The following is a 26391-nucleotide window of genomic DNA, read 5'->3' on the forward strand; positions in this document are numbered from 1 at the left end:
ACTTTTTGGAACGGATTAAACATTTATAAAACATATAAATGTAGAATGATTAATTCAGGAAACAAAAGGAAGTTATAATAATAGTGTGGAAGTGGAACTTATTAAAATCTTTGGTGGTGATGCTCGTGATCGGATTACAAAAGCTGTTTCTAAAATCAAAAGAATGACTTAAAAATAGCCTTGTGGTTAAAAATTCCAACAGCGGGATTTTGGTTTAGATCCCATGGCTGCTACGGGGGGAAAGTGAGGTAAAAAGCGAGGTTACAGAGTTCACATGCACTTTAACAGACGGTGTAACCTTACAGTGTTCCCAAACTTTTTGACCTACAAATTTCTGTGAATTCAATTTTCTATTAGTTTCCAGTCCTTTAAAAATCATTTGAAAAAAAAAAAAAAAAAAGACTAAAAAGAATTATTCATTTTATAATAAATTATCATTATGCCTTGTGAGCAAGTTTACTCTACATACGCTTCTACACACAACAAGCAGTATTATAGTGCATAGAAAACTAGAAACATGTGTATTCATATATTAATTCTCATGACTTTTAGAGGCCTGGAAAACACAAGTTCCAGGTTTTCTATGATCTTGGGATACTTGTTACTAAGAGTTATTCCTACAAATGGCCAGCTGGAAGTCACTTTGGCTAATATTTTTTAATCGTCAGGTTTTTTGAGAAAATTCCGTGGAACGGATTTAAATGCAGTCAAACATGTCAAATGGAGCTGCACTCTTATCAGTAGCTGAAAGCATCATCAAATTAACCAAAATATTTAATAAACAAACATGCAAAGGGCGGGGGATGTGTGTAACCAAATGACAGGCGTTCCAGTTCTACGAAAATCTGCTGAGCTTTCTGTGAAGTTCTGCGGGCGCAGTTTCTGCATGCTATCCAGTGCTGATAAACATCAGAATGCATTTTGTAAGACAAAATAGATCAATGATAATTCTAGGAATGCTGCAATTTAAACTTGCAGCAAAGTTGTAATATTTATTTTATATATTCATATATTTATCTTTTTGTTTCTGAGCTCTATTTATAAGCGTGAGTGACCAGTTTAAATGTAAGATGCATGGAACTTGAGGTTAATTTTTATAAATATCATTATTCCATTGCTGGTCTACAGTTAACATTAGTTAACTACTTCAGTTAACATGAATTAAAGGGATAGTTGACCCAAAAATGAATTTGTATGGAAAAACAAATACTATGGAAGTCAATGGGGGACCAGAAACTGTTTGGTTAAAAACATTCTTCAAAATTTCTTCTTTTTCTTCTGAATGAAAAACTCATTCAGGTTTGGAACAACTTGAGGGTGAGTAAATGATGACAACTTTTATTTTTGTGTGAACTATCCCTTTAAGAATGAACAAGACTTTTACAGCATTTATTAATCTTAATAAATGTTAATCTCAGCATTTACTAATACATTATTAAAATCAAAAGTTGTGTTTGGTAACATTAGTTAATGCACTGTGAACTAACATGAACAATGAACGACTATTTTCTAACTAACATTAACAAAGATGAATACTGTAACAAATGTTTTGTTCATTAGTTATTACATTAATGAAACCTTATTGTATAGTGTTACAGATAAACTATTGTAAACCACCTTAAGTAAGCTAAATAACTGCAATAGATAACTTTTTATAGCTAGCAAGCATAAAAAAGCAGAACTAACTACTGATATTATAAGATCAGATTCTGCCACACACATTTTGTATTGGTAAATGCTTAAAGAAAATCAACTATCAGTTAGCAACTACTACAATATTGTAATGTAACTCAACGACTGAAAATATTATTCAGACAAGTTAACACTGCCATAAACAGCTTAATACGGAATTATCAGTGTTAACATCAGTGTACACGCTTTAAAGCCATAACTGGTTTGTCCCTTCATCTGATGTCACAGAATCAGTCGCCCTACCCTCTCGATATAGAGGTCACACAGACGTTTAAAATCACTGAGGGCGGTAAAATCTCATTCACTCCAACAGAAACAAACACATTAGTGTCAATTCAAACAATTCCTTGTACATTTGAATATGCAGTAACCGCATATTCAGCCTGAAAACGAGACACGATTACAACGCGTTGTGTGTTAAACGGTCACTCTGTTTAGATCGTTAAACGATAACAGTCGTCATGTAGCTAATTATCATATTCTTGACTGCATGAATTGAACGTTGGAACTGAAACAATCACCGGGCTCATTAAAGGGTTAAAATTAAACGCGCGTAAATGTATCAGTCAGTGAACTGGAACGCTTGTTCTTTGTTTACATTTCCAAAATCGAATTTTAAACCTTTGTTCACGCAAGTTTCACTCACGCTAACAATACAAAATGATTAGCGGGGGAAATTTAAGATGAAATCGAATAATAACAGACTAGCCTACAGATAGACTCCCATTATTGGATCGAGTTGAACTCGTTTGCTACGACTACATGCTGCTGTCAGTGATGCTTCACGGAACCTATACGGCGAATAAATCTGAACTTACTGGTTTTGATCATGATGAATACAGTGTATGATAATGGCTAGATGTCATACATGTTCAAATGTGCAGAGCAGCTCTAAATCTGCAATGTCTGGCTCATATGCAGCCTATTATTCTTCCAGCAGACACCAGAAAGGACAGGGACAGTTTTCACACAATTCAAAGCCAGTTAAAGCACTGATATAGAAGCAAATCTGGACGAATACGGCGCATAAAGGACCGTAAAAAAAATGTGTAAAAGAAAAGCCATTCGTGTTCGCAGACACCCACGGCTCACTACTACGACAACGTCCAGTCTGAGACGCAACCAAAGCGTGCGATGCACGCAGATCGAGCTCACATCGTAGAAAATACATCGAAATGGCTTTACGATTAAGCAAATCTTTTTGTACAGTTCACAAAAATGTGTCAACCGAGCCAGCTAAATATAACTCCGCCTTCTTCTTCAAGCGGCCCTCGCTCTTCAGAGCAATACAAAATGTGCGCACGGGAGCAAAACGCTTCCATCCAAATCCACACTTAAATAGTTGAACGAAATATTGCGGTTACCTGCCATGAAACCAGTCTTTGCAGGCGTCGCATTCGATCATAAACTGGGTTACGTCGTAAGGTAATCTGCAGATGCAATACACGGGTACAGTCGCCATGTTAGATCAATTCACAACAACAGCCGGAGAGATGGATGGGGGCAGCAGGAACCTCCCGTAACACAAACTACAGCGATATGAAGATCCGCGGAGCTGCTCCTACGTCCATTCGAACGTTCCCCCGATCCGACGTTACAATGTTACGATGTTAAAATGTTTCCCGCGCTGCATTGACGTGTGCATGCCCCCTGGTGACTATACGAGCGCGGAGACTTTCATAAAGCCCAAGAAAATGCATCCTTTCATTGTAATATTGTTACGTCAGTCTGCAAGACGGGAAAAATCGCCTCGGTCATGCTGGTCCAGATGAATGGAGCTCATTAAACGCTGCGGCTGCTTCTCCGGGTTTCCCGGGACGATAGAAAGACGAAAATCCACCTTCAGCCAACCGTCGAACCAGCTGCAGCAGAAGAGTCTGTGACACGTTAATAAGGTCTCATGCAGTTATGGCACAGACGAGAGAGGATTAAAAGAACAGAGTTAGTTCAAATTTTTATAAAGTTCATATTTTCAGCTATAGATAGATAAACGGCGTAGTGCAAGCTAAACCAAGTGAGTAAATGACTAGTTAAGTTGTGAAACGTAATGCATTAATTATTTTTTTATTTTATTGAATACGATATATATATATATATATATAAATAATGCATTTTTTATAGAGATTTTTTTTAATATAAGCTAAAGTGAGACAAGTAAATTAAAGTAAATTATGATCATATGTATAAAATATATATTATCATAATTTACTTAAAATAATTTACTTTTATGTAAATATAAAATACATACACATTTTATATTTACATAGCCTACTTAATACACATCATATATACAGTATGTATATAGGCCTATTTTCTCATATATAAATATATACACATACACACATTATAAATATAGCCAAACATTACAAAGATATAGCTGAGATATATCCTGTTCACTCACTATGTAATTATCAGTGTGCTACAAGCAAATCATTTGGAATATTTAAAATTTCTGCTTTATACTGGCGATGTTTAAAAAAAGAATTAAAGTACATAAAAATATCCACCAGGCCATATGGCCAACGAAGGGATCCAAAGAGACTCATGGCAAATTAATCAAATGTCATAAGAATATTTAAACATTTTGCTCAGGTACACTCAGAGCATGGTCACAATGATGCACGTTTCGTCTAAACACAAAGTGTTGGTAAAATACATAATAAAAAAAAAAAATCTATTTGGCAGACTGGCAATATGACTGACCACCAAAATTGGTGTCATTCTACTTTGCATTACCCAATAAATCTAAAACAAAACAAAACAGACCAGTGACTATAATAAGTGCTGTCCCAAATTGCTTTGTGGAAAATTCAGGGAGGATCTGATGAATGGGTCTAGGATAAATTTTAAAACCTATAAATACATTCAGTTGGCTAAAAGTATAGCCAAATTGAGTCAGCTGTGTTCACACAGTTCACTCAGTTCAGTTGCAACCTGAAATGTAAGTGCACATTTGACCTCTTGGTGGCGCTAGGGTGGTCTGAGATAAAGATTAGCCACCAGTAGTGTTCAGACTTCCACCAATCAGTGCTCTAAATGTCACATCTTTTTATGGTTGTTGGGTGTGCCATAAAGTCAAAGCCACAAAAAAAGGAAGATGAAACTAACAGTTAAAATAAGTGTTTGTCTCCTAGAACGCAAAAATAGGTCAATCATTTATAAACCAATATTAGAAAAATATTGACATGTTCTACAAAACGTTCTCAATTTATAGAACAATGCTGTTTTCATGCAGCAAAAACTAAAGTGTGTTACTAAAGAACATGACTTGACAGTTTATTCTCCAGCAGGGGGCTGAAAACATCCACATGCTGTTGCAAAGCTTGACTAGAACACTGTCAAATCATGAAAAAAGGCTTGAGATCACGAGCCGTCAACTCTTGAAAACACACGCGCACACACAAAGAGAATTATTCTAAAAGAATAAAGACTTTTATTAAGCATTGTAAGTTGCATTCAATTTCCTTCAAATACATCACACCACAATCCATCAACAATCACTCAAACCCAACAGTAGTTCATTCTTTTACAACCCATGAGTTAGGGAGAAACTCCGATCAACTTACATCAAGGTAACCTACTTAGACTTGCGACAGGGGACTGAGGGGAATACACCATATTTCTGATCACTAATGTGCAATGAAAAGCATCAGGAGGATTAGATGGAGAAGTAATGATTCTCGTTTTAAAGTAGCCTACGTTTAGAAGTTCTGAAAACACTAAAGTAAACATCAAAATGATTACAAGTGTACTTGCTTAGGCTAAACTCTCAAATGGGAGGGTCGAATGTTTCGCATAACTTGTTCTGAGCTAAGAAAAGGGGGAAGAATTTTAGATCAAAGCCATTTTTTTTCTCCCAAAGATTGGTATGCTAGTATGAATGCGGAAAACAGCAACAGAGAACAATAATGTATACAGTGATGAGTACACCAGGATTAACAATATTTAAAGTGGCTAGATAATGTTGGAGTAAATACAACAGAGGTCAATAAATCACAAAAATAATAAACTTAATGTTAGCGCAAATCAGTTACTGACTAACAGTTAACACCTTTTATAGGACTATTACTGATTATCAGCCTTTTCAAATTTTGCAGATGGGCACGGTATTTGTAATGAAGGAAGAAATAGGACAACATGCATTAGAACTACACACCTTTTTTTCTTTTTCTTTTTTTATCGTGAGCCATGCAGAAAGTTTAGCTGAGACAGTTGTACTAATGTGCTACGTTTGATTCAAGAAACCACGTTGATCGTTGATCGCTGATGCATGGCATTTTCTGACACGGAAAGAGACATTGGTGTTTTTTTCCAAGAGCTCATTTGCAACTCGTGAGATTTTTCGAACCATTTCTTGACATATTACCTATAACCGCTAATGTATGACATATTGAAATCATCAGAACTTAAGATGCAGTAGTAATACTAGTCACTCAATGTCAAAACAACCGCACATCTGAAACAGGAGTTAACTCTCAGTGATGACACGGGAGAAACGCGTTCTTGGTTTTCTCTTTTTCAAATCGTGAGTTTTAGGTTCTCAAACAATAAAAAAAGCATTTACTGTGACAATACGAACTCAATTACAATGGCAAATATATATATATATATATATGGTAACGTTACTTGAATCTCAACTTACTAAAAACTAAAAGACTGGCAAATGAAAATTAGTATTTCGGTATCTGCATTTCATCGAGAAAGTTAAATAATTTCATGTAACCAGTTTTAAAACGTGTAATATCATTGACGAGGGAGAACGCCGTCTTTCATCATTAAACTGGTAAGATTCTCTATTTATTGACTTGTATATCTATGCTTTCCCGAGAGGTATCCTCGTCATTACTTGTGGCTTTAACTCGCTGACATCGAAGAGGGATTTCAAAAATTCGTAAGTCCTCATTTATCGCTTTCGGAGAGGAAAAAATGTACACCGACTGTAGGCCTTCCATCCTTCCAGATATTCCTTGACACTTAACCCTTCCATCAACCTTCACCCTCTCTATAAAAATAGGTTTACTCTTCTGCTTGTAAGACAGCGGCGCCCAGGACTTCATCTCTGCAGCCCTCGCCGTCTTCATTTAGTGCATTTAAATGTGGATTAGTATTGCACATTTTAGATTCGTTGCTAAAGGCACTTTCAGGTTGGTTTGGAGCCCTGCTTTCCCCTTCATTCCCACTGAGCTGGTCTGCCTCTTCACCCTCCACCAAGCCGTTCTCCGCTGCATCTTCTGAGGACAGATGTGGTGTTTTGGTCGCCAACTTGGGCTTCTTTCTGTCTTTTATCTCTTCATTGTTTGAGGCAGCATATGCAGGCTTGCTCTGTTAAAAATTAATTTTGCACCATGTCCATCAATCCAATCAGTGTAAAAATTAAGAATAAAAATGACGCCATCACTGATTTCTGAAGAATAACCACACACTACATTTAAATGATTGAATGATATGTCCCAGGACATGTGACCCCTGGAATTAATACACTACCATTTCGAATTTTGAGGTTGATTGGCATCATAATTATGCTCACCGAGGCTTTATCAAAAATAAAGTAATATTGTAAAATATCTTTTTTCTATTTTAATACATTTTAGAATATAATTTATTCCTGTGATGTCAAAGCTGAATTTTCAGCATCATTACTCCAGTCTTCAGTGTCACATGAATGATGAGAAATCATTCTAATATGCAGATTTGGTTCTCAAGAAACATTTTATTATTCTTGTTAATTATAATTATTTGTGATGCATTTTTTCCTCAGCATTATTTGATGAGTAAAGTTCAAAAGAACAGTATCTATTTGAAATAGAAATCTTTTGCAACATTAAAAATGTCTTTGTCACTATCAATTTAATGCATCCTTGCTGAATAAAAGAAATTCTTTAAAAACATTTTTTACTGATCCTACACTTTTGAACAGCAGTGTATATACTCAAACAATATGAATATAACATTCACCTGGTATGATCCCTGACTCTTGAACCCTCTACTGTAGTATTTGGTTCCTCGCCCAAAGGTCCTTATAACAGGAGTAGAAATTACACCTCTTGGATGACTGTTCAAAGAAAGGAAATACATTTAAAGGGGAATTATACAGGGCTTGACATTAACTTCTTTTGCCCACCGGCCACTGTGGCTAGTTATGGTTAGGGTCTGAGTAGTCACTCAGAATTTTCACTGGCCACAATTTTGACATCAATACCATGGGGAGAATCTCCCATATAGATATTTTTAATATTATCTCATAATTTGGCAGCATGTATATTAGGCTGCTGTCACTTTAAGACCTGACGCACGGACCCATTACACTGATACTCTGAGGAAAATGAGTATTGGAAGCGTTTCAGATATTTCAATGTCGAAATGTTTAGAAAGATCTATATTTTTGACAACACTACATAGAACTTGGTTTATTATTTCAGATGCCTTTTTTAAAAACTTCAATTGAAAAATGTAGATTATATATCAAATTCAACCTGAGTGACTGTTACACGCCACTGCTGAAATCCACCAGCATTTGGCGGGTGTTAATGTCAGGCCCTGTATACAATATTTAAACGAAGATATTTCTGCAACAGAGACAAATACAAACAGCAAGTAAGCGAGTCAAAATAAACTGTACTGCCCAGAAAAGTAAATATAAATGTAAAAAGTAAATATAAATGTATTTCTGGAATAAGAAGACAGAAATGCAAACATTAAATGTATTTATAAACTAGCATTATTAAAGGAAAATGACTGGATATTTCATGCTTACCCTCTGGTTGGTCCACCAACTGACACCACCTGTATGGGAAACGCGGCTCTTCCTCTTCCACGCCGACTACCGGCCCACTGACCCACCACTGTGCCTGCAATCTCAAGCTTACCACCCTGTGAAGGGATGGCTTGAAGGCCTACTTGAGAGGAATGAAATGAACAACGTAACTTTAATAACTCTGAAGAAGCTGCATCCTTAAAGCTGCAGTTTGTAACTTTTTTTGTGTTCAAAATGTACACAATTTATATAATGAGCAAGTACATCATGAATCCATTTTCCAAACCGCGTTTTTATCTTATCCTGAACCACTACGGTACACCTATAATAAGTTTTTATGTTCTGACTATTTTAGACTAGTTCGGGTTGTACCACTGCGGAGTAGCCCAGTAACTGCGTGACTCGTCGTAGATGTAAACAGAGAGAAGTACCTCCGGCTACAATGTTCTTTCGCAAGACGCATGCAGTTCTGTTTATTAACCGCTAGAGCGCAAAATGTTACAGACTGCAGCTTTAAATGATTAAATCAAACTGGTTTAGCTTTTTCAGCTAATTGTGTTTATGACAGCGATGCACAGTACTTGCTTGGTGTCAGATCTTTACAAAGAATCGGTTGACCAAGTTCACAAAACCACTCTTTTTAGACTATTAATGGTAAGAGTGAAACGGTCTGTTCTTCACTCCAATTGACACGTTTTCCGTCTGCATTTTTCCAATTAAACGCTGAAACTACTTTTTATACAATGCGATGCGTTTCCGTAACTGTCTTTTGTAACATGTGATCATTGAAAAAAATTATTTTATAGTATTATATGCAGTGAGAAAGGCTGTCATTTGGCATTGCATTATAAATATACCTTATCCTTATGAAAATACCAGAGATGGCTTGAAGTACACAGATAAACCATCATACGTAAATTTCTCATCATGTTTAATCAGGCAAAATGTCTCTATCTGTGATTTATACAGCTACAGCTATTGCCGGATGTCTTTGTCCATATTAGGGATTTCCTGGAACTTATTACTCATGAGTCTCACTTGTGGGCTTTCTTTCCGAGGGCGAGTATGAAAACAAATTACATGTCAGAGTTTAGCGCTCCATAATGCTCATATCGTCCTATTTTTGGTCAAAATAGAAAAAAAAAATCCTGCTCTCTAAAGAACAAGGGTTCACCGGGGTTAAAACGATGATAAACCAGGGTTAAGCGCAGTGTGAAAAGCCCTTCATTGATTCATTCCTCACTTTTACCACCTAGTAATAAACATGACTTACATGGTATTAGCATGCTAACATTATTGTGTTCAAACATTTCACATCTAAGCTACTAAAACAATTACTAATGAAAAGGTGTTTGTGAATGTGTACTACCAACCAGTCTAGCAATCATTCTTACCAGGCATGCCCCTGCCTCTAGCCTGCAGTGGGGGCAGAGGAGGTGGTGGAGGGTAGAAGCTGTTGTTGTGGTGGTAGAAAGGCATTGCGTGTGGAGGTGGAGGGGGGAATGCGATGGGCTGGTGTGGCCGAGAGAAGTTCAGACCCTCCAGGATACTCTGACGCATTTTCTCCACCTTGGCAACTAGCTCTGTCTGGAGACAACAAGAGGACACATGTACATTTTAGATCGGCTATAACTCTGGATTGCAATCGCAGACTTACAATTTCGTCCTTACATTATAGAAAAAACTTATTGTGAAATAAGATTTCACATTAAAAGATTACTTAAACCGTACATCAGTTTACACCTTCAATTCTGTGGATTAAAGATTAACAATTAAGTCAATATTACAGTATATATTGTGCAAACAATGAATTACAGTGAGCTTCAGAATCATAAATTCAAGTGCACTACAGACTGCAAGCTCAAAAACATCTTTGTTAAACATTTAAAAGTAGAGAAAGGTATATTTGTGATATAATTTATATATTATTATATGTTTTGTTTGGGTTCAGTGTTTGCAAATATAGAATATGTGAGCACCTCTGGTTGATGTCTTAATATTTAATACAATTAATGCGATACAAAATCATTTAAAAAATCTTTTGAATGGTAGTGTATATAACACTACCATTCAAAAGATTTTTTAAACGATTTTGTAAGAAATCTCTTATGCTCATAACGACTGCATTGATTTCATATAAATACAGTTAACTGTAATATTGTGAAATCTTTGTGAATATTGTGATCTATTGTAAAAATATTAAATAATTGATCATTTCAATATACTTTAAAGTGTGATTTATTTCCGGGATTCTTTGATGAATAGAAAGTTAATTTGAAATAGATCAATTTAATGTGCCCTTGCTGAATAAAAGAAAGAAAAGACTTACTGACCTCAAATGTCTGAACAATAATTTTATTTTATTTTCTAAAATCACTTTTGCTTTTTTTTCCCCCCAATCTAAAATGCATCAACTACAAACACACCCCAAATTATTGACATGGAATCACAAAATGCTAGTTTAATTTCTTCAGTCCATCCCTAGCACACAGCTCTATCATCAATATTTTCTGCTGTAATCTGGTGTGTCAGTTTAAGGTCAGTTAAGTCGTTCTGTCTGTAAATCATGTGACTTAAAGGGGTCATATAATGCCATTTTTGTACAAGCTAATATGATTCTTTAGGGTCTAAATTAAAAGTTTGTAATATACTTTAATTAAAAATTCTCAGTAGTATTGTCAGAAAACACTCATTTTACCTGGTCAAAAACAGCTGTTTTCAGCACGCCGTTTAAGTGCATGTGCCTTTAAATGATAATGAGCTTTGCTCACCGCGCCCCTCTGTTCTGTGCGTACACCGTTTGTAACACAATAACCATAACGCATTGTTCATTATAAACGTGTGATTATGAATTATAATGAGAACGTCATATATAGAAAACATGCCGTAATGTACCCTGAGTGTAAACAGCCGCATTCATCGTGAAGCGTGCAGCAAGCGATTTGCAAAGATTAATATAAATATTAATATAAAGGTTAATAAAACGTTACACTCACTTCTTCTTCTGGAGGTGCAGCAGGAACACGAATAGTTGGTACCGATCCTTTTTTCAGGAGCAGCTTCTTAGCAAAACCAGCTTTATATTGACCTCATTTGTAAAGCAGTCTGGTGTGTGAAATGATTCGCGCAAACATGAAAGCATTGACGTTGATCGTGGGGAATATTCCCTTCGAAAACAAACTCAGCCACTGCGTCTTCAGCGGTTCGGATTTAGGAACATCAAAATAACTGCTGTGTTCCTTATTACACCCAAGAACAGAACACCACAATCGCTTAGACGCCATTCTGCTCATAGACAGTGCTCCAGCGTATCAACAATGACCGCGCCGGTCCACGCGGACTATGATTGACAGCTCGCTCACGAGCGAGGGCGGGTCTGTGTTGAAACGCTGCTACCAATCAACAATCGTGGGAGGGGCGTCGATTTTGTGACGTCACAAAATTGAACGGCTTGATTTGAGATGGGGGAAAACATATAAGAAGATCGGATTGGACACACTGGATGGATTTTTAGCATTTTATGATGGTTGTGTACAGGCACTGCCAACACACATTTCAGTACAATCAACTTGTAAAAGTGCATGTACCATTATATGACCCCTTTAAACTTTTATGCATGGAAAAAAAACAGTGTTGCAATGGCCATGCCAATTATACCTGACCGTCGCAGAGGTCAATGAGAGGGGCCTTGTCTCTGTTGGCCCGGATGAGTTTACTCTGTAGCAGCTTGCCGTCAAAGTACATCCATGGACAGCAGTGTTCCCAGGGAATGGGCTGCCCGCACACGTCATTGGCAAACAGCGCCATATCCACTCCACTCATAAAAAGAGCAGCCACCTGAACGCCGCGTGGATCCAGGTTATCAATCTGGAGGCGACAGATGCAGTGACAGTTAAACAAAGCTCTTAAGGTTAAATAAGCAACATGCTAAACCACCCAGCAGATTACAACCCCCTCCTCCCTCAGCCAAAAGCACAAAGCAAGCATGAACAAATCATAGTCTATCCATACATGTAGACTAATGCACAACCCAATTCACGAACAGCCAGCGAGAGCAACCAGCAAAGGCAGCAGCGAAGCAAAAAGCGCGCATAGATCAACAGAGCTGACAGACATGGACAAACACGACACAGCACAGCAGGTGTGGATGGTTCACGTGTTTTTATGAGCTCACAGCAACAGACTGAAATGAGCAGGGGAAAAAAGCAGCTCAGCCAGGCAAGTAAACCATCTACACAAAAAGACCACATTCCTAGCACTCAAGTTGCTCAAATGCCATGTCTTTTCTCGCAAAACCGACTATCAGATGAAAACATGCTTTCACAAAAGCATCAAGGCCAACCAGCCTGGCAAGCGTTCTTACAAAATAAGAAGTGTCCAGAAAAATACTTAAAACCTCACTTTTTGAAACGCAACTGGCTATTTGCTTGAAATACATTAACATGTAAACATATCAGATTATTAATTAAACTGAATAAAACGGAGCCGGTTCAAACCAAATATAAATGTGAAACACATACACAAAACAAATGTATTCATTTATCCATGAACTCCTTCACAGAGTATTTAACACTAAAACACTTAGTTCAGATGCCAAAAAATGTGTTCAGGTATATCCATACTTAAAACAAATCATAAAAAGTCATCATCATAATGATGAAAAGTTTTGTGGGCTTTTTTGGATGCCAAACAATTCATTCAAGTACACTTTTTTTTTTTACGAAATCCAAATGTGTTCTCATACTCAGCACAAATAGCTTTGCATACCAACAATTATCTGCGGATATTTAAACTTTTGCTTCTCACGTTTGTATGACAAAAGTTTTTCTTTTAGAGATAACATATTTGTCATTAGGCGCCGTGCGAATAATTTGTGTGAATGTTTTTCTTTCATGTCGTTCTGTTGCATATGCCTTGATGTGAACAGGCCTTTTAATGTGGGTTTATGGGTATTCTCTGGACGCTCCTCGTGCAACATTCTCCACATAAAATCACCTTCAGGTCCTGCAGCTGGTCAGGCTCATAAAGTTTAGGAGAAAGTGCTTGAGCTAGGAAAGCGTCAAGTTCGTTACGACGCAAAATTCTTACTCCTGGCCATTGTAACATAAACCTGAATTAAAACACAAAGGAGTGAAATATTACAAATAAACAAGAGCTGATACTGAAGGCCCTTACTGCAATGGTTTAAGCCATTTGTAATCTGTGGGAAAGCATTTAACTACCATGTTTTTTATGTCGTTCCAAAACTTTAGAAATAGAAACTGTGTTTAGATGCTTACCGTAGTACGCAACAGAGCACCATGAGTGGTGTGGGGACATTGGCAGGGTTCAGCATAGCTGGAGTGTCCGACCTCATGCAGGCCAAAAAAGCCCTCATCCTCCGGTTCTTGTCCTCCACTGCCTTGCCCAGCCAGAGTTTCTTCAGGTTTGGACAGGTCCACTCCCGAAAGGGAAGTGCTTCCACTAGTTCAGGGGTGTGTGGGGATTTGCCTTTGTAAGCAGCCCATTCTTTTATTATCACTGTTGGATCTACAATGTCACAAAACAAAAACACTGTTTTATCTGCAGATGTGACAAAACATCAAGAACTAATTAGCTTAACATGATGTTTGACAACATATATAGCGTGTAATCGAACATTTAAAAAACTTGGCAAAGACATTTAAAAATATTGAGTAAACAAACAAATTTAATATTTGAAGATATAAAATTATATCTTCAAATATCTATCTATCTATCTATCTATCTATCTATCTAGGAAGAAATATTCTCTTATTGGTGAATCATGGGTAATGCAGTTTTTTTCACTAAGAATTTAGCCATTTATTTTCCCCTAGTTCTATGGAGACATACGTTGTTAATCCCAGAGCTCTTAGTAGGTCTGCCTTGACAGGATTTTCTCTAATTGAATAAATGAATAGAATGTTTACTTTTGAATAATGGAGTGTTACTGTGCTATTTTCACATCTTGTATTCCATTTTCCACTGAGGGAAAAAAGATGTCAGCATTAAAAGAGCTAATGTTAGTTCTTGAATGATGCTAATTATTGAAAAAAATCATTTGCCTGCATGAGACCAAGAATAACAAGCTAATGTCAACACTCAAGTGCACTACTCTGTGAGTAATTAGATCAGCCATCAACAGACCTCTAAGAGTTCAGGCAATAACAGTAGGGTTGGGAACTAACAATTTCAAGTACGTCTGAATACTGGAACGTTGGACCAACCGCTCTGATCAAATACACATTTTTCAATATTCAATTAACAATTCAGGAACATATAAGATTTTACCAACAGTAACAGAATTATAAACTGATTTAGATAATAATTTGAGAAATTTAGAAACGTCTATATTATGACTTTATAAATTAATGCAAATTCATCCCAAGTTTGAGTATTCAAAAAGTCAATTTCTTTATTTTTAACTTCAACATTCCAATAACTATATAAAATCCTTTAGTTTGAAATGCTACATTTTTGCCTTTTTATAAACATCTATTAATGGAACTTCTAAATAATACCATTAGGGAAGATGATAAAAGTTATGATAGATTTATTTTGAATTATTTCCAAAATGTTGGCTTTTTTGGAAAAATTGGTAAAGGTCTAGCTTATGAATATTAATTACATCAATTACTGTTTGTTCCAAAAAGGTTGGGTAATAATGTTACCAATACAATATTAATATTCATGAACAAAGTTTTCTCCGTAATCTGTCATTTGTATTTTCCAAATTGATAATAGCTTATAAAATTTTGATGGTACTTCAAAAACTTAAACTGGTGTTGTTACATAGATTTAGATTTTTCTTTTAAATACTCTGGAACCACAGATAACTTTTTCCTTATTTCCAGACTGTTGCAAATGAGATGTTTAGTTCTGGCACTCACAATCCGGGAGGCGATTTCTCCTCATGGCGAGTCTCTCTGCCTTCTTTTTGGCCTCGGCCAGGCTGAAGAGCACCCCGTAAACATATTGACGGATTGGCCGGTACAGCTGCACCGCAGAGGGCAGGTCTTTGTTAGCTTCATCCTCAATGGTGACAGATAACTTTAGCTCACCCTGCAAAAAACAACCATCAAACACCGTCAATCATAACAGTTTAATAAGGAATAGTTACAGCTGAGATGCTATTAACTAAAGGTTGACCTTGGTAAGAACATGGTAGATGTACGGGTACATGAGGCCCTTTTTGTGTCTGTGCTCGGCGACTCGTAGCACCTCTGGTGCCACTATTGGTAAAGGGGGAGTAGTAATATCCATGTGATTTCTTGTTGGCATCGAGAGGAGGGATGGAATCTGGGCATTGACCCCTACGTGACCTCTGACCACCAGGCCTTGGTTTACAGGGGAGGTCACAGATGGATCAGACTGAAAGAGAAAAATCAAAGAATTCACTAAATGGATATAAAATTATTGCATCAATATCTTTAAACAAGGATATCATATCTTGATACCCTGGTAATCCAGAGTTCTCGCGAGAGCACAAGTTGAATTTGCTCAGCGAGTTACTCTGGTGTTGAGTAATGATGCTCATTAAATATGCCCCTCGATCTGAGCTGCACCAATCACATCGGGTTATCTGATATAGGCGGGCCAGAGGCGAGCTAAACAGATGACGACAGCGCTGTGACGTCGAAGTCATTAGTAAACATTGCAAGATGGCTATGGATGAATACCAGTTGTTTGAAACGGCTTTGGCCGCTACAATGAACGAGTTAGACTTGGCTTTTTATCTAAAACAAGAACAGAGCTCGAATCGTTCCTTTGCAAGAAGGACGTTTTTGCTGTTTTGCCGACCGGATACGGTAAGAGTCTAATCTACCAGTTAGCTCTGCTGGTAGCTAAGCGTATGGGGTTTATTGTTGTGATTGGTCGTAGTGTTATCCAATTGCGTGCAGTGAGATTTTCAAATGCATGCTTGGTGCCGCCCCTCGAGCTGGCCGATTTTCATTAGTCGACGCCAGACCATTAATCTTTTAGATTTAGGTCTGGATTTCCAGGCTAATATTTTGATATATAAAGCTAAAAAGTAGACCTACTTTATTTTGGTCCCCATGGTCTCCTTCTGGGATATTGTCCATTTGGTTTCTCTGTTTGTCCCATCCCTTATGGTCACTTACATGGCTACATTTGAGAATGAAAGGATGCAACAATATTAATTCCATCGGGTACCAATAAGCTGATATATATGCCTGCTAACAAATTAATGCCCAATATTAAAATTCTACATTATTTTGTCTAAACAAATTTGTAAAAAAAACAAATATCACTAAACATTTGAATCAATAGTTTTAATACTACAAGTGAATTTAGGCATCACAACATTATAGTGTATGGTACAAAAATTTGACATTCATTTTGTAATTTACTAAAGATAACATTTATCTGTGTTGTTAAAGGATTAGTTCACCCCAAAATGAAAATTTCCTAATAATTTACTCACCCCAATGCCATCCAAGATATCCTTTTTTTTCTTTTCTCAGTGGGAGAGAAATTATGTTTTTTGAGGAAAACATTTCTGGATTTTTCCTCTAACAATGGACTTCATTGGTTACCATCGTTTTTAAGTCCAAATCAATGCAGTTTCAAAAGTCTTTGAAGTGTTTAAACGGGTTGTACGCGATCACAGCTGAAGAAGAGGTTGTTATCTAACGAAACGATAGGTCATTTAAAAAAAAAAATTATAATAGACTTTTTACCTTCAATAGTTCGGATTGAGCTGATCAACAAACGGACAGGGAACTACGTCATCACGTTGAAAGGTCACGCCGGCACCGGCAATACTATTTGAACTACTATTCATATTCATCAGAATGTTATTCATATACTATTCATATTCACTGAATACTATTACTATATATATATAATAGCAAACAATACTATTTGAACTATCCTCATGCCGGCGCCGGCGTGACCTTTCAACGTGATAACGTAGTTCCCTGTCCGTTTGTTGATCAGCTCAATCCGAACTATTGAAGGTAAAAAGTCTATAAATTATATATATATTTTTTTTAAATGACCTATCGTTTCGTTAGATAACAACCTCTTCTTCAGCTGTGATCGCGTACAGGCGGTTTAAACACTTCAAATACTTTTGAAACTGCATTGATTTGGACTTAAAAATGATGGCAACCAATGAAGTCCATTGTTAGAGGAAAAATCCAGAAATGTTTTCCTCAAAAAACATAATTTCTCTCCCACTGAGGAAAGAAAGACATGGATATCTTGATGGCATTGGGGTGAGTAAATTATTAGGAAATTTTCATTTTGGGGTGAACTAATCCTTTAAGTTAGGTGTTGTTAAAAGGCTTACATTTAAGTGAGAATTCTTTTTTTTTTAAAACGGGGGGAAATTAACATACTTTTGTCCTTTTACTGGTGAAATATCCAATATCAACAGTGTATACAAATAAATAATAAACCATAAAATAAAATAAAAATTCAGCTGATACAGTTTCCGTAGCAGAAATAATAGTAGTAAGCATCAAAACAGTAACTCCCACAAAACTGTCTTTTGAAAAGACACATTTCCCACATACATTCCCTTGTTCTCAGTTACTCACTTGGCAGTGGAGCCTGTGTTTTCCTCGTTTTCTGAGGACGAGGATGTGGACGACATGGTGAAGAAGGCCGGGTCTGTGTGGTTGTGAGCAGGGTTAATGGGGGACAACCTCTCGTAGAGCGGCGTGTGCTCCTTCCCGTCACTAGGAATGTTGCTGTTGCTGTAGCTGTTCTGTTCTATGAGCCCTTTACCCGACAGGTCCGCCTCATGGACAGGCTCGGCCAACGGAGGGCCGGAATAGCCATGCTGGACCTAGGGGAATGAACGAAAACATGTATTTGTCAGTGTGATGAGTGAGTGCGAGTCATTCAGGATGGACCATAATGGTGAAATGGTACTCACCCCAGGTTTGCCTGGAATGTTAAGCATCTGCGGTGCTGCTGGCACTCCCATCTGATTTGGTCTGACTGCAGGCATACAAGTGTAACAAAAAATAAATCTGGTTCAATCTCTGGTGCAAAAACAGGGGGGAAAAAATGTAGAGGAACTTGGAAAGAAAAACAGCCATACTGAGAAAAGACAAAAAATCCCTTACTGAGATTCTTGTTAAACCGCACATCCACCCACCCTAGAAACTGACCTTGATGCATTCAAAACGTGTGTAGGCACAGAGATGTATTGAGGTTTATGAAATACAGCTCTTGCAGTCCTGCCCATACCATTCTATGCAAGCTAGTTTCCACCAGGGAAAAAAAGGTAATTGCAACTTTTGGTAATTGCAACACACAATTCTGACATTTTTAGTCAAGTTATAAACTCATAATTGCAAATCGATATTTTACCTCAGAATTGTAGAGTTTAAAACTTGCAATTCAGACTTATTTCCCTGAGTTTATCTCTTAAAATTCAGAATCCAAATTGTACGATATAATCTGTAAGATATAAACGGGTAACTGCGACTTTTTATCATACAATTATGACTTGAATTCCTAATTAACATCTTGCAATTGAAAGTTATAAACCTATAATTGCGAGTTTACATCTTGCAATTCAGATTTTTTTCCTTTGAAATTTCAAAAAAATAAACAAAACAAAAACCAGTCTGAACAGTGAGATAAAACTCTCTATGGGTATAATCTCTATTGATGGGGGGGAAAAGTCAGAAATGCGAGGTAAAAGCCACAATTACCTTTTTTTTTTTATTCCATGGCAGAAATAAGCTTTCTGACAGCATCAGAACATTAAAAATCATGCAAAAAGTTGACCTGTCTGAATTCGGAAAAGACTGTATTATAATTCTACAAGACAATCCCTCTAATTTGTCAAACATGCTCTAACTAATTGGAAGATGTCGAATCGAATTCTCCTCTCATCTCATAACTATTCAATTGACACCGTTTCAATGGAGCTGTTGAAAGTTTTCAGGCGAGCGGAGGAGAGTTTCTCCAGACTAGCAGCTCTCTGTGCAAGAGTCCTTTCTAAAGAAGCCTATTTGTATGCACAGGGCACAGCAGCCATTCCAAGTGCACACAAGGTCCGAGGCAAGTGGGAAAATTTCTCACATTACTGTGAGGGCTGAGACCGAGAGAGGTGGTTAAGAAAGACACAGAGCGTGCCTCTAAAACCTGGCCTCAAACACAGACAGGAAAACATAACACCAAGCAAGCATTAGTAGACATGTGCTGCTCCAAGAATTTAACAAGCACGAACCAACAGGAACAAATGACGTTCAATGGAAGATGGAGATCAAAAATATAGATAATCTTACCTAAATAGGGAGGGAAGTAAGGGGGCTTGCTGGCGTTGGCGTAATACTCCACTGCTTTTTTGAAACGGACAACTTTGTCATCGGTTCTGGACTAGAATGCAAAACCACAGAATTAACACACACGGTCAATAATTATTTGTATTAAAGGCATAACATTTAATCGTTTACTTTCCCCCATGTTGTTCTCATCCTGGTTAACTTTATTCTGTGGCACACAAATGATATTTTGAAAAAAATAAACAATTTGTTGTTTTGGACCCCATTGACTTTCATTGCATGGACAAAAATAGCCAAAACGTTCTTCAAATGTATTCTTTTGTGTTCTGTGTAAGAAAGTCATGACAACAACATGAAGGTAGGGCTGCGTGATTTGGGGGAAAATATAACTGTGAATTTTCTGATAAAAAAATGTGTTTTTAAAGCTTGATTGTAGAGTTGCCTTTATTCTAATCAATTCTGCAGCCCTACATCATTTTCATTTTTGGGTGAACTATCCTTTTAAAAGGTGCTACAATGATGCCTTAGCTTACCTGAGAGTGCTTGAATATGTCTTTAGTGATTGTGTCCAGATCATGGACATCCTGTAGGTTGCGGACATAGTCTGCCACGGCTCTTATGACGACATCACATGGAGGAAGAACGAGTTGGTGCGCGCGGACCTGGGTCAGAGAAAACAACCCATCACACCCCCAGCAAAAGCTCCTTCTGCTTAAAATGTGATGGGCATCATAGGAGTACATATCTGACTGGGTACAATCTGATACGTGTACAAACACAGAGATATTAGGTTAATCAAGCTTAATTGGCAATGGAAATCATAAACTGCTCAAAATAAATAAAAGAAATGCCTATTTTTTTACAATAACCACCAAGTAATTACTAAATATAGATAGACACAAACATAAGTCAAGAATGATAGCGACAAAAAGTGACTAAGCACGCGTGGATCTCCAAGTCAGGTGTTAAAAATCGAGTAAAGCCCACTCTATTCTAGCTCACAGCGAATCAATAAAGCCATCTGTCAAGCAACAGTAGCAAGTTGAAAAGAGAAGATAACAGAAGGTTACGCATGGAGCCATTCCTCAGCTTAACTCTTTCCTTTCTAGTCGCAGTAGTTGATTTGCTTGGGCGAGATTCAAAGACTGAGTATTTAAACCAAAAGAGTACACGTTGAGGACAATGCTGAAGTGATTTTGCATGGTCCTGATAAGTTATTTTCCAGACTTCATATCAATCTCGTTGTCAAGGAAACTGATCGCAGTGGCTTGTAACTGAGGAAATCTAATGAGAACTGAAGTCTTATTTTTTTGCAACATTTAGGCCTGGTTTCACAGACAGGGTTTAGATTAAGCCAGGCTTAGGTATAGTTCAATTAGGACATTTAAGTAGCTTTTAGAAATGTGCATTGGGGAAAAAAAACATTACTGGTGTGCATCTAGAGACAAAACAATGGCATTGATATATTTTAAGATGTGTCAGTGCAAGTTACTTTCAGTTAAAACAGCTCAAACATGCATTTTAGTCTGGGACTAGGCTTGAGCCTTGTCTGTGTAACCAGGGGCTAAACATTTACTCGTCAATATAGAAAAACCTGAAGTGTTTAAATTGTTAAACACAACACATTTACTTCTATTACATAACGTATTTGAGTGTAAAACAGGATATTCAACGAGCATACCAGAATGGAGCCAGACTGAATGCATGTTTGCTAAAAATGTTAGCTATTTGGCCTTTACGTGCTAAGTATTAATGAACACAGCTAAATGATAAGTGAATATATGCAGACCAAGACAAAATCAATAAAATAAAAATGTAATAAGTGGCTTTACCTTCAAGGATGCCAAAGGGTGCTCAGGACCAAGTAAACTCCAGTGAAAGGCAGCCAAGTCTTCATCAGGCAGTATGTGATTACCTTCAAAAACAGCATCACGTTTTAGATGATCATGTATCGCAGAAGTACTAACTTTTTACACTTTTTTTTATTGCAGCTGTAAAACATTTTTCAGCCATGAAATTGAATGATTTGTGACAAAACTGATAACATTTGAGCAATTATTTTTACTTTTTAAAGCTAAAAAATGGGAAAAAAAACAGCATTTATTTAAAACAGTAATCTTTTGCAATTATGTATTTACTGTCACTTTTAATCAATTTAATGCACCGTTGCTGAATAAAACTTTTTTTTTTTAAAGTGCCCCTATTATGTCATTTTAAAGATCCCTAATTTTGTTTTGGAGGTCTCCTACAATAGGTTTACATGCATTCAACGTAAAAATCCGCACAAAAAAACACTTTAATCTTCTCATTATATACATTACCTAATTTCTCAGAGTGTGAAAACGAATCATTCGAAGATTCGGTCTCTCTAAACCCCTCCTCTCTAAGAGCTTACTCTTCTCTGATTGGTCTATTGTTGTTGGCCTACCACTTACAGCATGTGTATGGGAAATAAAACGCCTATAGAACTTATTCAGAGCAGCGCCATGACAGGTTTGAAAGTGAGGGATAGACTTACCGTGTATTCAATGGCATCCACTGTAAAAAAAAAATCCCAGATCACTTATTTTTTATTATACGTTTTTTTTTTTATTATTTAGTTTTTTTGTCAACTGAATTTTCTTGGAAGCATATTTTTGCAGTGTTTCATCAGCAGAACAATCCAAAGACTCATTAAAGAGTAGTACAACCCACTGAAGAGATGCATGTCTATTCCTCTCAGCCTCGCTATTATTCCAGTTTCAAATCAAAGATGGCGCTGCTGTGAATAAGGTCTCTTACCATATCTTAATTTCAGCTCTGGATTTTCCTTGTTTGCACAGTGTGAAAGTGTTATAGACTGTAACTATGGCGTCAGTTTTTTCCGTATCAATTCGAGTGAGTCCTCATCCTTTTTAATTGCATGCAAAGTGGATTTGTAGAGCTGAAAACAGAAGAACCAAACTCTTCCAGGCCTCGGCTACAACTACAGTGTTTGAAGTCGGGTCAAAGTAGAGTTTGTTCGAGGCCAGCCAATGAAGACCATAAGCTGGCATTGCGCAAATTTGTTACATTGTTAAGTATGTAAGTAACAGGAAGTGAGGCCGGAATTGCTGACGGTTCATGTCGGCAGTTCAGAATCGATTCTTTCTTTTAGGAGGCAACAACTTTATTTGTGCAATTTGATCTTTAAGACTTTGCAGACCTTTTACATCCAGCAAACAGCTACTTTACACACTGCATGAAAGTTTATACTCAAAAAAGCATAATAGGGGTACTTAAAAAAAAGAAACTACAGACCCCAAACTTTGTACAAAAGGTAATGCAGGACTTGATTAGATTAGATGGAATCAATATCATAAAGACAAACCATTTTGTCTTTGGAAAAACATTCACAATAAGACTAAGAACATGCAGTAGGGTTAGTGTTGGCGTCATGTTGTAGTGAAACTTGCTTGGCAATCCTACAAACCTACCTAAAAGTGAAGCGAAAATGACAAAACGATTTGGATTGAGATTAAGTTGCTTGGCAACTTCGTGCATCAGGTATTGGCTGGTGGTGAGGCTTTTGCCGTTGCGGCTGAGTTTGAGAGCATGGGCACTGAAGTAGTACGGGATGTTGCACAGGGCGTAATCAGAATCATAGGCAACCAGGCCATGGAACCCATTTTCTCTAAATAAGGCAATCACTTCCTGGTGATGATCCTCGATGGTCTGGACAACCTGAGTGAGGAAGCAAATTACAGAAAGGCTCATTAGAAGAACGAAAACAAATTGACTATACTGCAGGGTTTCACAGATTTCTAGTCTAGGAAATGTTATTTCTAATTGCATCACATAATGGTCTTCTCTGTCAAATGCTTTAATCGATTAGCACTATTTGAAAGAATCAATGATGAGATGATTCTGGGCTGTGATGTGAATTTTAAAACTATACATTGAGCAACAGGATGTTCTGTGGCCTTTACTTGACAGGAAAACAAGGCATGACTCGTGACCAAATACATTTTTAGATCCATCATATTGCACACATCCTGGCCCACATTTCCGTTTCAGAATTGATCCAATGTTTATGAGTACAGGAGATAAGTACCGGTAGATAAAAATCCCAGTAGTATAATTATCCACGCTAACAATCCATATTAGCCTACATACATTTAAAAACTTTTGCTGAAAGTACCCTAAAAAAAGAACTAAATGCAAACAAAAGTGTTTATGGGCAAGAATCTAGTAAGTCATGTCTCTCTTCTCAGAACAGGGCCCATAAACTTAGTCACAGCCTGTACTGCTGCTAAATCTCAGCAGAAGTGACGCAAGAGAGCGTGCAGCCAATCACAGAGCAGTGCTTACTATTTCTGTGTCACAAAAGTGTGACGCAACAACCAATCACAGAAAAGAAGAGGTGGCGCTTCCTTTTGCCAGCACGACCTACTACTAACATCGCTTCATTTCTGCATTCATACATAAATGCATGTTTTTCTTCTATTCTGAGGTTTCTCTGTGTTCACTGAATGCCTGTGGAAATGAGATCTGATCAGATACCACCAGTCCTGCAAGATTTGTGTCCAAGACCCTGCACACCAAACCCGTGTATTTATGTTCCAACAAGTTGGATCCTTGCTGAAAACCAGCCTTAACTGATAAGCTGCCTTGTAGGTTGGTTTTAGAGAAGTTTTGGGCAGTTTTCAGCTCTTCAAGCAGGGTGAAAAATTAAAGCAGCAGAAAATCTTGGTTCTAAAATGTTTGTGTATTAATGCAACATGTAAACCAAGGTAGGGCTTACACTGTTTCACTGTCAGTCTAGTTTGATTACCTCCCCTTGGTCTACTGACTGGTTTTGGAAACTTTTCAGCTTAACCTGACTCTGAGACCAGCTTAAATCAGCTAAGACAAGCGAACAATATTTTACTGTTTTCGTTCAACTGGATACACGACAACACGAAATAAGTCTAGGCCACCTGCTAGCTGCCAACCCACTGTCATGTAAGACGAGCACTTGCTTGATCACTTGATCTGGGTCTGGTTCTGCTAAGCTAATGGCAGCATAATGTCAAAAACACCCCGAGCATCTGCCGCTACTCACCCCGATGTGGAACCTGAGGAGCGCCAGGCGGATGCAGTGGGCCATGCACACCGGGGGCAGGAACCAGACCTTGGGCGGTGGGGTTCCCTTGTTCTGGATATGGCTGACGATCTGCTGGGCGGTCTGCCTCTCGTTCACCTGTCGCTTGACCCACTCGTGGAGACGGCCTTTCTCCAGGGCGCCATTGAAGCACACTAGCAGCTCGATGTTGCCGTTGAAACAGGCTTTGGCGAGGGCTGCGAGGTACCCAAGCATGTGGTTCCACTGGCCTCCGCTCACCCAGTCGGTGTAGAAGCCGCCGTAGAGCCGGTGCAGGCAGTTCTCGGCGTCAACCAGCAGCCGGAGCGGAGTTTGAGGGGGTCTCTGCCGGCCGCCGCCGACCAGACTACCCCGGGCGAGCTTCTGGAGCTCCACTGGCACCACGGCATTGGGGCAATGCTTCTCAATGTATTCCTGGAAACCCTGCACACCCATGACTGTAGTTTTATAATATGATATCTACTGTTATTTCGGGTTAAGTAAGAACGTAAAATTATCTGGAGGAAATGGAGACAGAGCGAGAGAGAGTTGCAAGCAAGCAAGCAGCCTCTCCCGAATGCTGAAAACCGGATTGAAGAATATTGCGGCGGATGTGATAGTTGATCAATCGAAAATCAATCAAATCGGAGATGCATCTGTAGTTTTTGGTGAGTTGTTTTTTGGTTCATGGCTGCTTGCCGCCATGTGCACCCTTATGGAGCCATGTCTGCGGTCTGGATGTATCTGGTGAGTAGGAAAGACAGGAGAGGAGCGACGCAGGGCACGTACAGTCAGTCACACCGGAGGAGGAGTCTGGAGTTCAGTGGGCGCGGTTCTCGTGGAGGAGAACTGTTGCATGTTATGATACTCTTGCTAATATAAAACGTCTCATAATGGCTAACCGTAGCCGATTACAAATATATAATTTTCTTTAAAGTTCACCATTTTAGCAATAACTATTCCTACTATGTAAATAGTAGGAATAAATAACGTGTAGCCTATCTACTATATAGGGTACGAAGTACGAACACTATTAATATGCTAATACACAAATTACACTAATGTAATTTGCTATTGACTTCTATAAGGCTCTATGGTTCCTAAATCAGATGTATTTGCTACGGTAACGGACATAATTTCAGTTGTGACTATAGTTTTACTACTCGTTAGATCTAGAATCTAAAGTGAATTAATATAATACATTAGGCCTACTATTAATGTTCTTAAAGTTAATGAATAGCTTTTTTAATACTAGGGGTCCATCTGTTGGCTGAGGATCTGGTTTGGGTCCCTGGTTACAGGAAAATTAAACGTTTTTCAAGGTCCAATCGATAGAGGGCGCCAATGCGTTATTTATTTTTGTACATAAGCCAGACGTTTCTCATTAGAAGCAGATCATTTGGCATTCATTGGTGATAAGATATGATCTAATTCGATCTACCACACTGGTAATCTGTCATTTGATTTCTTTTCATTCAAAACAGCCGGAAAACGTTTATGTCCCTTAAAGGGATAGTTCACTTTGAAATAAAATGTTGGTGTGTTTTAGCTTACCTCAAGGGCATCCAAGATGTAGGTGTCTTTTTTTCCGCAGT

General features: G+C 37.8%; 2 protein-coding genes across 4 annotated transcripts in view; both read right to left on the reverse strand.

Annotated features, from left to right (window-relative positions):
- Positions 1–3573, reverse strand: part of phf2 (PHD finger protein 2) — a 28258-nt gene extending 24685 nt beyond the window's left edge. For both annotated transcript variants that reach the window (XM_084395394.1, XM_084395393.1), the window contains exon 1: positions 3057–3573. In XM_084395394.1, coding sequence (XP_084251520.1) covers positions 3057–3154 — 98 coding nt within the window. In that variant the 5' untranslated portion in view covers positions 3155–3573. The remainder of the gene's footprint in view (positions 1–3056) is intronic.
- Positions 3574–5102: 1529 nt separating this feature from the next.
- On the reverse strand, positions 5103–25579 carry LOC311281967 (constitutive coactivator of PPAR-gamma-like protein 1 homolog). 2 transcript variants are annotated; one of them, XM_084395397.1, is made up of 17 exons: positions 24779–25579; positions 23172–23418; positions 21549–21631; positions 20250–20378; positions 19720–19810; positions 18354–18418; positions 18013–18263; positions 16489–16573; positions 15596–15817; positions 15337–15508; positions 13726–13975; positions 13442–13556; positions 12104–12313; positions 9841–10033; positions 8447–8585; positions 7648–7744; positions 5103–7014 (listed from the first exon to the last, which is right to left on the reverse strand). In XM_084395397.1, exons 1-17 carry the CDS (start codon positions 25250–25252, stop codon positions 6709–6711), a joined length of 3129 nt encoding a protein of 1042 aa, XP_084251523.1. In that variant the 5' UTR covers positions 25253–25579; the 3' UTR covers positions 5103–6708. The 2 variants fall into 2 exon arrangements, with proteins under 2 accessions (XP_084251523.1, XP_084251522.1); XM_084395396.1 differs by having other exon boundaries at positions 8447–8588.
- Between the last annotated feature and the right edge of the window lie 812 nt (positions 25580–26391).

Source organism: Rutilus rutilus (assembly GCF_951802725.1).
Source record: "Rutilus rutilus genome assembly, chromosome: 22".
Classification (NCBI taxonomy): Eukaryota; Metazoa; Chordata; class Actinopteri; order Cypriniformes; family Leuciscidae; genus Rutilus; species Rutilus rutilus.